The sequence below is a fragment of the Sorex araneus genome, chromosome 1 (genome assembly GCF_027595985.1).
Source record: "Sorex araneus isolate mSorAra2 chromosome 1, mSorAra2.pri, whole genome shotgun sequence".
In the NCBI taxonomy this organism is placed as follows: Eukaryota; Metazoa; Chordata; class Mammalia; order Eulipotyphla; family Soricidae; genus Sorex; species Sorex araneus.
Window position 1 is genome coordinate 426447544 of NC_073302.1, and position 13998 is coordinate 426461541.

Genomic DNA, 13998 nt, shown 5'->3' on the forward strand with positions numbered 1-13998 from the left:
TGTGTGTGTGTGGGGGGGGTGTTTAGGGCCACACCTGGCAGTGCTCAGGATTTACTTCAAGCTCTGTACTCAGGGATCACTCTTGGTGGTGCTCAAGGGACCCTGCTTTATTTCTTAACTAAATTTTAAAATACCATTTTTAATTTATAAATGCCACTTTTCAGTTTTTAATTGAATCATCTTTTTGTGTATTGCTGGTGATCAAACTCACACATGTGACACATGCCCTCCACTGCAGAACCACATCCTGGGCCCCAAGACATCGCAAAGGTCACGGATAGTGGTCAAAGGCTCTTTCTTCTCTCTGTGGTTAGCAGCCCCTTCACTCCAGTTTGTTTCTTGATTTTTTTTTTGTCATTCAGTGTCTACTTATATTTCTGACTCCTTGATTTCAGAACCTTGCTCAAGTTATTGTGCAGGTATTTGTCTTTTAAAATTAAAAATAATCTTGTTTACTTAATCATGTGACAGATATTTGGGTGCCAAGCCCTGTTCTAATGTGCGGAGACACGTGTTACTGCCTGACAGCCACTAATTTTTTTTTTAACCCGCCCCCCCCCCAGGTCCTCTCTGGATGTGCCATCATTGTCCGAGGCCAGCCTCGTGGCGGGCCCCCTCCCGAAAGGCAGATCAACCTCAGCAACATTCGAGCTGGCAACCTGGCCCGCCGTGCTGCAGTGGCACAGCCTGATGCCAAGGATACACCGGATGAGGTAGGTGTTACCCACAGCCCCCTAAAACTGTGGACCCAGCTTTCAGCCATTCTTTGCTCTGACTTGTACTCGGTCATGGGTTCTTTCTTTTCCGCCTGTTCGTTATTTGGGCTTTCCCCTGAAGGTGCTCAGAACTATTCCTGGCTGGACGCTCCATTAGGTGCTGAACCTCCAGCCAGGGCCTTCTGCATGCAAAGTGTGGCTCCAGTCCACACTTTTTTATATAGTTGAACATTTTTATGTTATAGGTGATTCCGGACAAGCTTACAGTGGCTTGCCTCTATTTATAAATCTCCTCTACCATCCACTGTTTGAGACTGCTGTTGGTTTATGGCAAAACTCTTTTATCAGTTTTTGTTTGACTTCCTTCACATTCAAAGGCCAGGGGTCCACAGTGAAAACCCAGGATGCTGGAGGCCTTCTGTAGAATCTAGCAATCTGTCCACTACACAGGCATTTTATTTTTATATGTGTAATGACCTTGAAATGCTAGGTCTATGCTTTACATTAGTTCAGATTGTTAGTCCTGGATCCATGCACCCCTCACCTTCTTTAGGGAGGGAGATTTTAATCTGTTTCTCGAGGCAACGTGACTCAATAGTAGTCAAGAACAGGCGTGTTATGATGATTTGAGAAGTTTTGTCGATTTGGGCTTTTTTCTTTTTTTGCCCACCATCCCCACTGTTACCCGGTGAAGCATCTCTAGTACCTCCTGGCCACTTTTAGGGGCTGCTTTGGGTCCCTTAAGTTCTTGCCTCTCCAAGTGGCCGCTGTGCATCCTGATTTGGTGTTGTGTGGTCATTCTTCTGCATGCCCACTTTATGAAATGTCACTTCTGATCCTCTTTACTCGTGCTTTGGCTACCAAAAGTCAACCATATGTGAGTTCTCATTATTTTCCTGTGTCCCAGCTTGATGATGTTGAGCAAGTTGGTTATTCAGCTTCCCTGAGGCGTTCCCTGGCCCAGGGATGAAGAGGACAGAGCAGGCAGTGGCAATCTTTTATATAAGAGAAACAGTTGCCTGTGAAATTCCATCGCGAATAGAGGGCATTTGGTGTGAATTAAGGAGATAGTGAAGCAGTATTATAGAAAAGAGAAAAATTGGCCATAATTCTGCTATCAAGAGCAATTAGATTCTTGGGATAATGATTAGATAGATCAAAGCGAGTTGTTTCTCCAGCAGTGATTGTAGGATTGGGAATAATAACAGTGCGAGCCTCTGAGTTGTCTGGTGAGGATTAAGCAAGATAGCATGAAATGCTGAGCTGGAGAGATAGTACAGGGGTTAAAGTGTTTTCCTTGCATGCAGCTGATCTGGCTGTGATCCCCCGCACCATGTAATGTCCCCTGAGCCCCACCAGGAGTGGTCCCTGACCGCAGAACCGGGAGTCAGTCCTGAGCATAGTGGGGTGTGGCCCCCAAACCAGGAAGGCAGAGAGGTTGAGCCATGAGCCTATGAAGAACTTAATAGAGGTGAGCTGTGACAGTCTTGACTGTTTTGTTAATTTTTGCTACCACAAATATTGTTAGACCAAGAACTGAAGATTCAATTCCTCTTTGCGCTCACTTTTGTCAGTTGGGGTGCCAAGTTCTTTCCTTGACCAACATTTTGAATTGTTCTTTTCTTTTCAGTTTTGTGTTGTGTAATAGCCTGGCTGTTTCTGAGACGAGAGAGTGTTGACCCTGGCCGGCTCGAACTGGTCTCAGTTCATTTCCCCAGAAGAAGGAAGCATGTAGCCTCTGAGAAAGAAGGGTCTGATTTTAATTTCCTGTTTCATGGATGGAAATCTAGGGCAGAGAAACACATAGCCAGTTGGAACTTGTTCTGAAATATCTTAACTGTATCCTATGTAACAGAACAATAAAATCTGCCTATAAATAAAATAACAATAAAATTCTGTCCTGGCAGCAAGAATGCCATATAATCTGATCCCAGCCCTCCAAGTTTTATGTGTTTGTACAGTCTGGGCCTTTTTGTCGCTGCCAGAGTAACCAACCTCCTTAATTTGCCCCTTTTAACTCATCAAAGATTCCTATGACACGAAGTAGTTGATTTCCCCCTTTCTCAGCGTTTCTCTCTCCTAATTACCCAGTCTCTCATCTCCCTGCCGTGATGTGCTTTTCCTGCTACCACTCTCATGAAGCTGGCTCATGTTAGCAGTGGCACCAACTGGTAACCCAAATCAGAAACCCGATTTCCCTGTCCCTTCCTGCAGCCCTAAAATGTGGCCCTTCATCAAGACCTAGACATTCTGCTCCCTTCAGCATCTCTTTTTGGGGCCTGGGGATGGCACAGTGGCAGAGGGTTGGTCATGTCAGTGTGAAGCTGCGGGTTTGATACCCCCCACCATGCCCCGAGCAAGGTCCCAGGGGATCTGCTCTCTTGGATGTGTGCATGAGTGTGGGAGCACCACAGCCAGGGGTGACACCCCTGGTGAGCACCACAGCAACCCCTGTCAAACACTGCGACCAGAACATTGCATCACAACTAAATGAGTCTGGCTGTGAGCTCCCACTACCAGGTGTGTGCAAACCGCGGCCCTCACAGTAGCGGGAGTAGTGGGGGGCGGGGGAAGAGTCTTCTCTTTTCCATCCCTGAAACTTTATATTCCCTCTTCCCTGTGTTCAGCTCAAATCGCGTGCCTAGAATATTGAAATACGTCTCTGCTTCATTCTGTCCCTTTAATCCTTTCTTTGTGTGTTCCTCTGTCTTTTTGGAAACCTGATTTCACTGATTCCTTTGCTCTGTATTATTCGCAGGCATGTCAGTGACTGCTCCTGGTTTGGGTGACAGACCAGAATGCCCGTGCTTGCCACCCGAGCACATTCCTGCTTGGATTTTCCATCTCTCCCGGACGCTGCTGGGGTGCCGTGTTCCAGCCTGGCAGAAGTCATTCTCTTGGGTTTCTGCCCCAGCTGTGCCCCAGGGAACAGCTACTGTTTCTTAAGCTTCAGCCTCCCGAACGTTTCGCCACACCCTCCGTCTCCTTTCCTTTCCGCATCCCATATTTGGGCTGTCCTAGCTGTGTGTCTTTTTTTTTTTTTCCTCTGAGACGCTAGGTGCTCTGGGATTAGAGACTTTCTCTCTCTTGCTCTCTGTTCTTAGATCTCGTCCGCGCAGGCCACAAATCTGGTGAACCAGTATTCTGGTAAAGCAAGAAGCAGCCAAGCCTCCCTTTTTTGGGGACTTTTGGGTTGTGGGATGTGGCGCTGTTTCTTTCAGGCCTGCCATTATTCTGGTGCGCGCTGTTTCTGTTTCTCACTTTCAGCCAGGGTCAGAATTGCTGTTGCTCATTTGCTTTCTTGTGTATCCCGGTGCCAGATAACATTCTCCTGTTTTGTTTTTTTTTTTTGCTTTTTGGGTCTCACCTGGCGATGCACAGGGGTTACTCCTGGCTCTGCACTCAGGAGTTACTCCTGGCTCTGCACTCAGGAGTTACTCCTGGGGGTGCTCAGGGGACCATATGGGATGCTGGGGATTGAACCCGGGTCGGCTGCGTGCAAGGCAAACGCCCTACCCACTGTGCTATCACTCCAGCCCCAACATTCTCCTGTTTTCATGATATTTTCTTTCAAAGAAACTCGGCTCTGTCCTAAGTCTGCTGACAGTACATGCGGCACTGTCTGTCCGTCCCCAGCCGGCGCTGCCCCGTGCCTGGCTAATCCCCGGCGTTGCCTAGCTACTGTGGGCAGCCTAGATACTGCATTGATGGGCGCTGTGGGATTTAAATATTTATTTCCCACAGACTTATTGAGCTCCTGTTATGAGTAAAACTGTATTGGTTTCCTTAAGAAATGAGTTTCTCACTTTTTTGAGAAGTGAGTTTCAGGGACAGGAATAGGGGTGGTGGGAGAGGCAGCGGCTGCCAGGGATTTGTTACATGTATCAGCTTGTCCAGCAGGATGATTAGGAGAGGAGAGACAAGAAGTATTGAACTTTGGACCATGTCTGAGAATAGCTTGTTTCATGTTTTACCCTGTTGGAGATTTTATCTCATTCTGGTGGTTCAAGAATGTGCCCGGTCCAAGGAAAAGATCAGATTTGAAAACTTCCTTTTCATTACTTTCAGACACCAACACCTTGATCAGGTTTGGGAGTAGGGAGTGAAGCTGCTAGATTGCCCAGTGTTGGACATTCTGTTCAGGGAAGAGGGAATTTTGAGGTTGTCCTCAAAATAGGCAATTTGTTGCTTTTTTGATTTGGTTTTTGGGCCACACCTAGTGATGCTCAGTGCCTGGCTCTGCACACAGGATTTGCTCTTGGCAGTGCTCAGGGGACCATATGGGATGCCCATCAAACCCGGGCTGGCCTTGTGCAAGGCATATGCCGTATGCTCTGTACTACTGCTCTACCCCCAGCGATTTGTTTCTTAGGTGGAGCTCTGGGACGTCATTTGAACAGACCAGTTATTTCCTGTTAGACCATCCAGGACGTTTTCAATAAGTCCTTTGAGCACCTTTGCCTGTGCTGGTCACCCAAGTTGTGGGATGCTCTGTCGAGGAGTTTGCTCCCTCAGGTCGCCTTCTGCTGCCTTTCCTCACGCATGCTCTGCTGCTCTGGTCAGGAGCAATGGCTCAGTTGCTTTTCTGAGTTTGCCCATTGCTTCTCTTCCTAGTTACTTAGGCTTGTCCAGTTCTGGAATTTGTTAAATCCTGGATGGCATAGGATGTGAGAAGGCCTGTATCAGAAAGAATGACTTCAGAAACTAGATTATTTTTCTTCTGTGATTAGGCATGCGCATGTCATTTGCAAGACCGGTAGCATTGCTTTTTCTTATCCCCAGTGAGTGTCTAGCAGGAAAATGCAGCTCATTCAGTGAGCCCATAAAGCTTTTGGGAATTCTGCCTCATTGGTAGAAATGGAAGGTTTCTTCAAAGGCTACTTATTGCCTTGTGAATTGACCCTTGATAAATGAATTTTTACCAGCAAGCCAACCCTCGAGAAATGAATTTTTACAAAGAATTTTTTCCTTTAGGAATATATTTTTTTTGTTTGTTTGTTTGCTTTGGGGGCTATTTCTTGTGGTACTCAGTGATTACTCTTGGCTCTGTGCTCAAGGGATTACTGCTGGTGGGACTCCTGGCTGTGTTTGGGAGACTATATGTGGTGCCAGGGATTAAACCCAGGTTGGTCGCATGCAAGACAAACAAATGCCTTTGTCCCTGTACTGTCTCTCCAGCCCCCAAGAGTACTGATTTTGTTAGAGGTTTTCCAAATATTTAGGAACGTCAAGTGGGGATGGGGCAAACCTACCCCTTTCATTCTGAGATCCTGCAGAGCATCTTCGCCCCTTGTTGTGTCTGTGGTTCACTTCCTGTGTCAGGGGTCTTTGGTGAGAGCAAAGAACTGCTGTGCTTAGGGCCGCGCCTCAGTGGGACCTGTTCCTGTGTGCCCAAGAATCTGCGACCTGTTTCAGGCCCTGCTGGTGCAGCTCTGGTCAGGAGAGGAAGTAGAAAGGGAGACAGAGTGTGGTGACTAGTCTGGGGCACTTCTCAGCACTGCCGTTCCTCGTACAGAAGGAGGCAGAAATCACGAATGTCCGCTCTTAGTTTAGCTGGGGACGCACTCTGAAATAATAACAGTGCTAGAACCTTGTCCTCATTCCAACAGTGCCTTGAACTAGTTTCAGTTGAGTTTAATAGGCAGTGAAAGTGCTTTGTACATCGCAACAAGGAGAACAAATGGAAGCGGCGGCGGTGGTTTATGACTTCCCTTTGGCTAGGTGAGCCGTGGAGCCCGGACTTCTCATTCAGGAATCAGTTGATAGAAAGAGTTTCCAGCGGTGGCTGGCACGCGAGAGGAGCTGTGGCCTTGGTGGCAGTTACTCTTCCCTGAGTAAGCGGGCAGTGCTGGATGCTTAACCGCCACCGCCTCCGGGCAGGCTGAGGCCTGTGTTAGTTAAGGCAGTTGCCTAAGCATGCCATTCATTTTGATGCTTTCCTCAGGACCAGGCTGCCAGCGCGATGGAGGGATTTTGGTCTGAAGGGGCAGGACTCAGGTGATACATGTGCTTTGTCTTCCAGCCCTGGGCATTCCCTGCTCGAGAGTTTCTCCGAAAGAAGCTGATTGGGAAGGAGGTCTGCTTCACGATAGAGAACAAGACCCCCCAGGGGCGAGAGTACGGCATGATCTACCTTGGAAAAGGTGAGTAGTAAGAGGGCTCATTTCCTTGGGAGCTCAAAGTTCTCCCAAAGTAGCTCCCCCGGCGGGTGGCTGGGCTGCGTTCAGGAGGCAGCTCCAGGCCCCAGGTTGGATGTGCCCCGGGTTGCGGTGGGCTCCCACAGGGTTGCTGCTTCCTGGCCCAGTTATTGGTGTATGGACTGTGTCGGACTCTCCTCTGTATTTAGGCCATAAGCTCTTGGAACTCAGTGACTGTGGGCTTCTAGGTCAGTGCTAATTGAATTCATATAGATTTCCCATTCCAGTTTCCGTTTCTTTTATCTGTCCTGTGGCTTTTCTCCTTCTCCTGGGGACTCTCTTTAGGAAAGGAAAAATTTGTTTAGAGCTTGTCTATTTTAAAGTCATGGGATATTTTTTTTGTTGTTGGCTTTTTTTTTTTTTAATTTTCTCTTGCTAGGAGCCTCCCCAGCAGTGCTGGGGGTCTCCAGGGCTGTATCCCGCAGTGCTCCAGAGACCACGTGGTGCCAGGGATCAAACCTGGGGCCCTGTGGTTGTCAGGCATGCACTATCTCTGACCCACAAACACCACATGTTTTATTGGAGAATAGAAGGAACACAGATTTTGGAGTTGTTTAGGTATGAGTTAGAATTCTGACTCTCCTACCACGTAGCCTTGCTTTTTATAAGCCCTATTTTTTCAGTTTTTAAGACTGTTAGAATTTGAAAGGTTAGTATGTGTTATGCACGGAGTAAGTATATTTTTATGTATGCATTATTTTTTCCTGGCCTAAGTTGGTTCATGGGATATCTAGTACTTTGGTTTTTATTTTTTTTTTTATTATTAAGTGGAGAGAATAAAATTGAGAAATGGAGTTGGAACTGAAATGGCATTGAATGAATTAATAGAATGTTCTCCATAAAATAGCCAGATGAACACTGGCAGTTGTATTTGTCTGGTATTATTTAAGGAGCAGAATTTTAAAGAGTTTCCTGTGATTCTTTGATAAAATAACCTTCCAGCTGAGCTGCTTGATAATTTGTTTGACTTGGGTAGTCAGGAAGCCAGGCTTAAGCAAGCAGGGTATATGGCAAAGTTCCCCACTTTCTATGATTCTGAACTTAATTGGATTGATCTTAGAACAGTGAGTTATGGGTAACCTTGGAGGCATTTGTCAAACTTACCCGGTAGAGAAACACCATTTCCAGCCTCTCTAACTCACTGTTTCTTGATTGTATAGAATATTATAGATACATATGGAATCTTTCCAAAAAGTTCATTTCCATTTTACCCACAATTCAAATAATACTGTGGAAAACCTTTTCAGCATTATTATTGAAGGGCTGCTGGTTAGAATGTAATAGAAGTGCACTGTCTTCAAAATGCAATTGTTTTGAGTATTTCATTACAAAAAAAGAAAGGAAGAAAGAAAAAAAGAAAACCTACTTAGTCCAGGGCTGCTCACCTGGCTTGCATCTGGGCTTGCTTCTTCCCATCCCCTGACCACGTGGCACCTGATCGGCGTTGTCTTGGTTAATCTAACCGTTTGACATCCTACTGTCTGGGCTTCCAGTGCCTGTGAAAGAACCGTTGTGGTATTGACACACAGCGCTATATATGCATCTGGGTCTGGCCTCAGCCATGAGCTCAGGGGTAAGGTTCATGTAATCCGCAGGAATTGCTTAGTTCCTTGCACTGTACCTCATTCAGTTCAGCTTTCCTTGGTAGGAAAAGCCTGTGGTTTGCCTCAGTAGAAATTTGGGACTGCTAATGACAAGGCCTTTAGGTGGGGCTTGGGGAACAGGGTACCCACTTGTTCCTTCTCACAGAAGTCACCATTTAGTGTACTGAATACAAATCACACAGAACTTCATTTTCTGCTGACATCACCTATGGCTAGACTGCTGTTTTCTGTTTATTGAGGAGCTTGTTCTCTGCCATATTAAAGATTTTTATGTGGCGATTTCCTCATAGATGTCTTCCTTTATCGTTTGGTCTTGACAAGTAGAGATTTAAGAGAATATACAGAGTCTAAAAGCTTTTTCAGTAGCATGGAAATGCAATTAATGTTTCAAGAGCCCAGGTAGAACCTAATCAGTCTGGGTTTTATGTTGAACTTCATCTTTCTAGTCTGCTTGAAGGCAGCGGTGTGGGAGATGAGAAATCTAGATATTATCTCAGGTGTTGTTGCGAGCAGGGGAGAATATCTTTGTCTAATGGGACCCCACTTTGAGCAGCTCATGTGGGACTCCACGTGGAGCCGTGAACAAACCATCCTGAGGGGAAAGGGGACTTTATAGTTGAAAAAGAGAAGCTGAAGTAGTCTGCTGGTGTAGCATCTGGGGACTAATTTGATCCTTTTTGTTTGTTTGTTTGAATTTTGGGCCACACCTGGTAGTCCTTAGTGGCTACTCTCAGCTCTGCGAACTATGTGGTATTAAGGATTGAACTTGGGCATCCTCCATGAATAGAACATGCTCCAGCACTCAGGCTTGCTCCCTGGCTCCAGTTTGTCTGGTCTTTTTTTTTCTTTAAACTTTCTGCTATGTATGTGGAACTGAGCTTAGCAATTTGCAGAAAGGATTAGTTTAATATTTTGAATATTCTTGTTTTCATTTTTAATGAGAAATAGACACGTAGTTCTGCATAAATTTAAGTTATAGAACAGTGTGTTCCAAAGTGGCCGACATGACCCCCTGGAGTCACTGGAATGATCTGGGGGTGGTGGTAGTGATAGGTGCAATTGGGGGAGCTTTCTGTTAGTTTGATTAAAGAGGGTAGATTTTCAGGGGACACTGTGGTTTATTTTATTTTATTTTCTCCAGGAAAGTGGGCAGTAGACCAAATAAGTTTGAGAACTTCTTTTGTTGTTATTGTTGTTGCTTTTGGGCCATACTAGGTGGTGCTCAGGAGTTACTCCTGGCTCTGTGCTCAGGAATTACTTCTGGTGGGCTCAGGGAACCATATAGGATGCCAGGAATTGAACCTGGGTTAGCTGCATGCAAGGCAAGTACCCTACTCTCTGTACTATGGCTCTGGCCCAAGTTTGGGAATTTCTGTAATACAGAGCTTAGCTACTTCAACTGTAGTTTGTAGCCCTATATAACTAAATATAAGAGTCTCAAAAAAAATTAAATTTGCTTAGGAGTAAATTTCTTTATGATGTATGCACAGTAAATGTTTTAATTATCTGTTGATACTATATACCTATACACCTGAGGGTGTGAAAAATTTCTTAGGTGAGGGGTTGGAATAGATTGAGCTTTGTGTGGGGGTGGGGGGAGTCCAGGTTTTATCCCCAGGACTGCATCATGCTTGAACATGTCAGGTGTGTCCACAGAGAACAAGACAAAACATTCCTTGGGTAAAAAGAGATTGTGAATGGAAAATATTTAAGAAACCTTGGCGTAAGCCACGATGTCTCAAGTTATGAATAATTTTTTGCATTAGGATCAGCTGGTGTCTGTCTTCATAGCTATAGGCAGTGACCAGAGAAAAAGGAAAACTAATTTCCTCTTGCTGCTCAGAACCCTAAGGCTTTTCCTGGCATATCCTAGTACTTACTGATCTGGTAACTGGGGTTGCCCCTGTGGGCCACCGTCTTCCATTTCTCCCTACCCTGCCTCCTGCCTCTGGTAACCACAAGTCTGTTCTCTTTTTCTGAGTTTGGTTTCACATGGTAACTGTCTTTCCCAGCCTGACTGGTTTCACTTGGCATGGTGGTCTCTGGGCCCATTTACGCTGCCGTACATATCTGATAGTGTTTCCTGGTTTATTATTAGTACGATTATTATTTTGCTGACCCATATTCCACCACACATAGCTATAGACAGACATTCTTCTATAATTCTCCAGACAGGGACTCATCTCATTGTACAGCCAAGTATCTTTGATGCTGAGAGGCCTTGTCTCAGTTCTGAAGTCACAGAAGATGGATTTTCTCTGTTCAGGCCTCCACAGCTTAGGGCCATGTGCACCCCTTTCTTCCTGCGGTGTGGACCTTTCTCCTTGGCTGCAGTGTGTATCTTGCTTCATGTTGGTCTCCCCTACTTGCTGAGATTGCTTTTGGCCTGAGACATACACTATATAAATAGTGAGGTCATCTTGAGAAGAATTTCATCCTTGGTGCTAGATGTTGTTGGAAGGAGAGGATTTGGGAAAACCTATCACCTCTATCGGGCCTTGGCCAGTTCTCTGGCACCATTCTCCTTGAGTTGCCAGGGCTGAAGGTGGTCCAGGAGAGCATGTCTGTGTGGGGGCAGATGAGAACCTTATCTTAAATTCGGCCCTTTCCTTCTCAGATACCAATGGGGAAAACATCGCCGAGTCTCTGGTTGCAGAAGGCCTGGCCGCCCGGAGAGAAGGGATGCGGGCGAACAAGTAAGTACTGATTGCTTTCTGACTTCCAGTCCACTGGGAGAGCTGGTGTGGCTCTGGGGAACTTGGGTAGTGAACTTAACATTGGCCCGTCCTTTTGCATTACCCCCCCCCCCACCGCTGCTCGTGGTACAGCGGACAGCTTCTCCTATGCATGTGGCTTTTAGGATGTTCTTGCTTAGGTGTGGATTATTTGGGACTGAGGGGTCACTAAGCATTCCTTAGTAAGGGACATTTGATAGCCTTGAAAATCAGCTTTGAAACAAGGCTGTTCACTCTTCGTGTTTGTAAGAGCCTGCAAGCTGTGTCTTCTGCCATAGTTGTCCAGCTCCAGAGTATTTATCCTTTTAGCCCCAAGGATTTATTGAGTACTTACTATGTGCCAGACGTGTTCTAGGCACTGAGAATATAGCAGTGAACAAACAGATTGAGTTTCTGCTGACATTTTAATATGTAGAGAGACAATAAACCAATAAACAAATAGATACACAATATTTTACATGCAGGAAATAAGTGCCATGGAAAATAAAGAGGAGTGAATAAATAGAAGTCAAAGCAAAATCTGTTGCTTAGGATTTCAGGAAGCTGACAAAGACACAACGGGTCTGTCTCAAAGTTGGGGAAAATTTCTCTCCAAAACCTTTTTAGTTTCTGGTCGTGGATCTGTACATACTGAAGCAGTTGGTAAAAAGCGTATTTGTTGAGCGATTGGCAGTGAGAACTTATTAAAATGAGGGCTCGGTATGTAAGATTTACAACACATTAGTTCATGTTCAAGATCACCAGTATTGGCTCATGGTACGATGAATTGCAGCTGGCTTTCATTAACACATTAGCCTCTGAAAAGTGATATGCTGCATCACTAATTTGGGGGCTAGATATGCTGTTTAAGTCATTAAGTCCCTAATTTCCCTATGTGACTGTAGGGGCTGTCGAGGAGGCTCTAGCTGAGTATTTGTATACCTGTCCCGACTGTGAGGGTGAGCAGAGACAAAAGATGCACCATTTGCTTTCTCTTGCGTTTCATAGACTCTGGGACTCATGTCATTCACCACAGACTTCTGCGGTCCTTTCTCACCGCAGAGACACATTTGCTAGAACCACTGATAGGGCAAGAGCATGTGGGAATTTGTTGGATGAGGACAGATCAGTCTTACTTAGATGGTTTTGGAAGTGAGCCAGGGTTGTCTATTAAGGACAGTAGCTGGCATGATTGCCGCGGCCCGGTTTGGGGAGAAGCCAGTTTGCCCACAGTATTTTGCCTGCCCAACCAAGAGCTCTCCCGAGGGGCCCCGGTTCAGTTTCTCTCTGAGGTTCCCTTTGATCGCATCTCCTTTGTCAGGTTCCATGTTTGCTTCTGTCTTCTCAACTACATTTATGTTTTTAAGTTTCTTTTTGTTGGCGGCCTCACCCGGGCTTCTCAGGGCTTACTCCTGGCTCTGTGCTTAGGGATCACTCCAGGTGGGGGTCGGGGGACCATCTGGGATCTGGGAGATTAAACTGGGGTCAGCTCATAAGTACCTTTACCCCTGTACTATCTCTCTGGTCCATCTTTGTCTACTTTTTAAAAATAAGAAATTAAAAATAAATTATTCTGTGGCTACAGTTTTAACTCCCGAGGATGTATTTCACTTTTGGGGGGAAGGGAAAGAGCAGTGCTGAAGACTACTGGTTTGAGAGTTTGTAGGTCAGGGAATCCCTGCTAGAAAATTCTGCTGATCGAGGTGGGACTTGCAGTGTGCACCACCAGCCCGTGGCGATGCCAAGTCTTTGAGATGGTGGAAAGGCGGCCCAGTTCTGTCTTCACGTTATAGCCCAGACATGCGGGAAGGACCCATTTCTGCTTTCACTTGTCGGTTTCTCAAATGTCTCCTTGGCCGTTCTTGTATGTAGCTTGGTTTCTTGCCTTCTATTTTCAAATTGCGGTTGCTTAGTTGGCCCTATCGAATGTGTAAGTGGTTCGGGGGCGATGTTCTCTTGTAGTAACAGGATCTGCTTTGCCTTCCTCAGCCATGTTCTGTGGAGGGCAGGGAGCCCGGCTGATTCTTAGTCACTTCCCTACTCTGTGTCCTGCTGTGCTCTGCCTGGATTCCTGGGTTCAATGAAGCTGAGCCCCCAAAGCGGCTCCCTTCTGAGCCTCCAACTTGTCCTGTCTTTCGCCATCACGGATGGTGGCAGGATGAGAATGCCGTATTTTTCAGAGCTTTTCATTAAATGCTTTTAGGATGGAGCATTTGTGCAAGGGACTAAGCCTGGAATCTGGGAACCGGTACTTTTCCATTACCGCCTTGGGTCTGAAGCCAGGGATCCGAAACAAATGCTCTGAGGAGAAGTTGTTGAGGAAGACCCGGCTCAGAGAGAGCCAGATCCTGCCATTGTCAACCCGCTAACTGCACACGTTTGTGTTTCTCTTCCTAGTCCTGAGCAAAACCGGCTTTCAGAATGTGAGGAGCAAGCGAAGGCAGCCAAGAAAGGCATGTGGAGTGAGGGGTCCGGCGCGCACACCATCCGGGACCTCAAGTACACCATTGAGAACCCCAGGCACTTTGTGGACTCTCACCACCAGAAGCCTGTCAATGGTGAGGCCGGGCAGCAGGCGCGGGCGGCGCTGGGGGATTTCCTGCTGTGTATCCTCAGGCTTCTTGACATTTTAAAAACCCATTTGAGGGGCCAGAGCCTGGATTTGATAATCCAGCAGATAGGGCGTTTGCCTTGCACATAACTGACCTGGGTTTGATCCCCGGCATCCTACATAGTCCCCCTGAGCACTGCCAGGAATAATCCCTGA

At 46.3% G+C, this 13998-nt stretch overlaps 1 protein-coding gene across 1 annotated transcript in view; it reads left to right on the forward strand.

The window, feature by feature from the left end:
* The window catches only part of SND1 (staphylococcal nuclease and tudor domain containing 1), a 424531-nt gene that overhangs the window by 32229 nt on the left and 378304 nt on the right, over nucleotides 1-13998 (forward strand). Inside the window, exons 2-5 of the mRNA XM_004608287.3 lie at nucleotides 564-713; nucleotides 6739-6859; nucleotides 11135-11213; nucleotides 13629-13789. Of these exons, the coding sequence (XP_004608344.1) occupies nucleotides 564-713; nucleotides 6739-6859; nucleotides 11135-11213; nucleotides 13629-13789 (511 nt within the window). The remainder of the gene's footprint in view (nucleotides 1-563; nucleotides 714-6738; nucleotides 6860-11134; nucleotides 11214-13628; nucleotides 13790-13998) is intronic.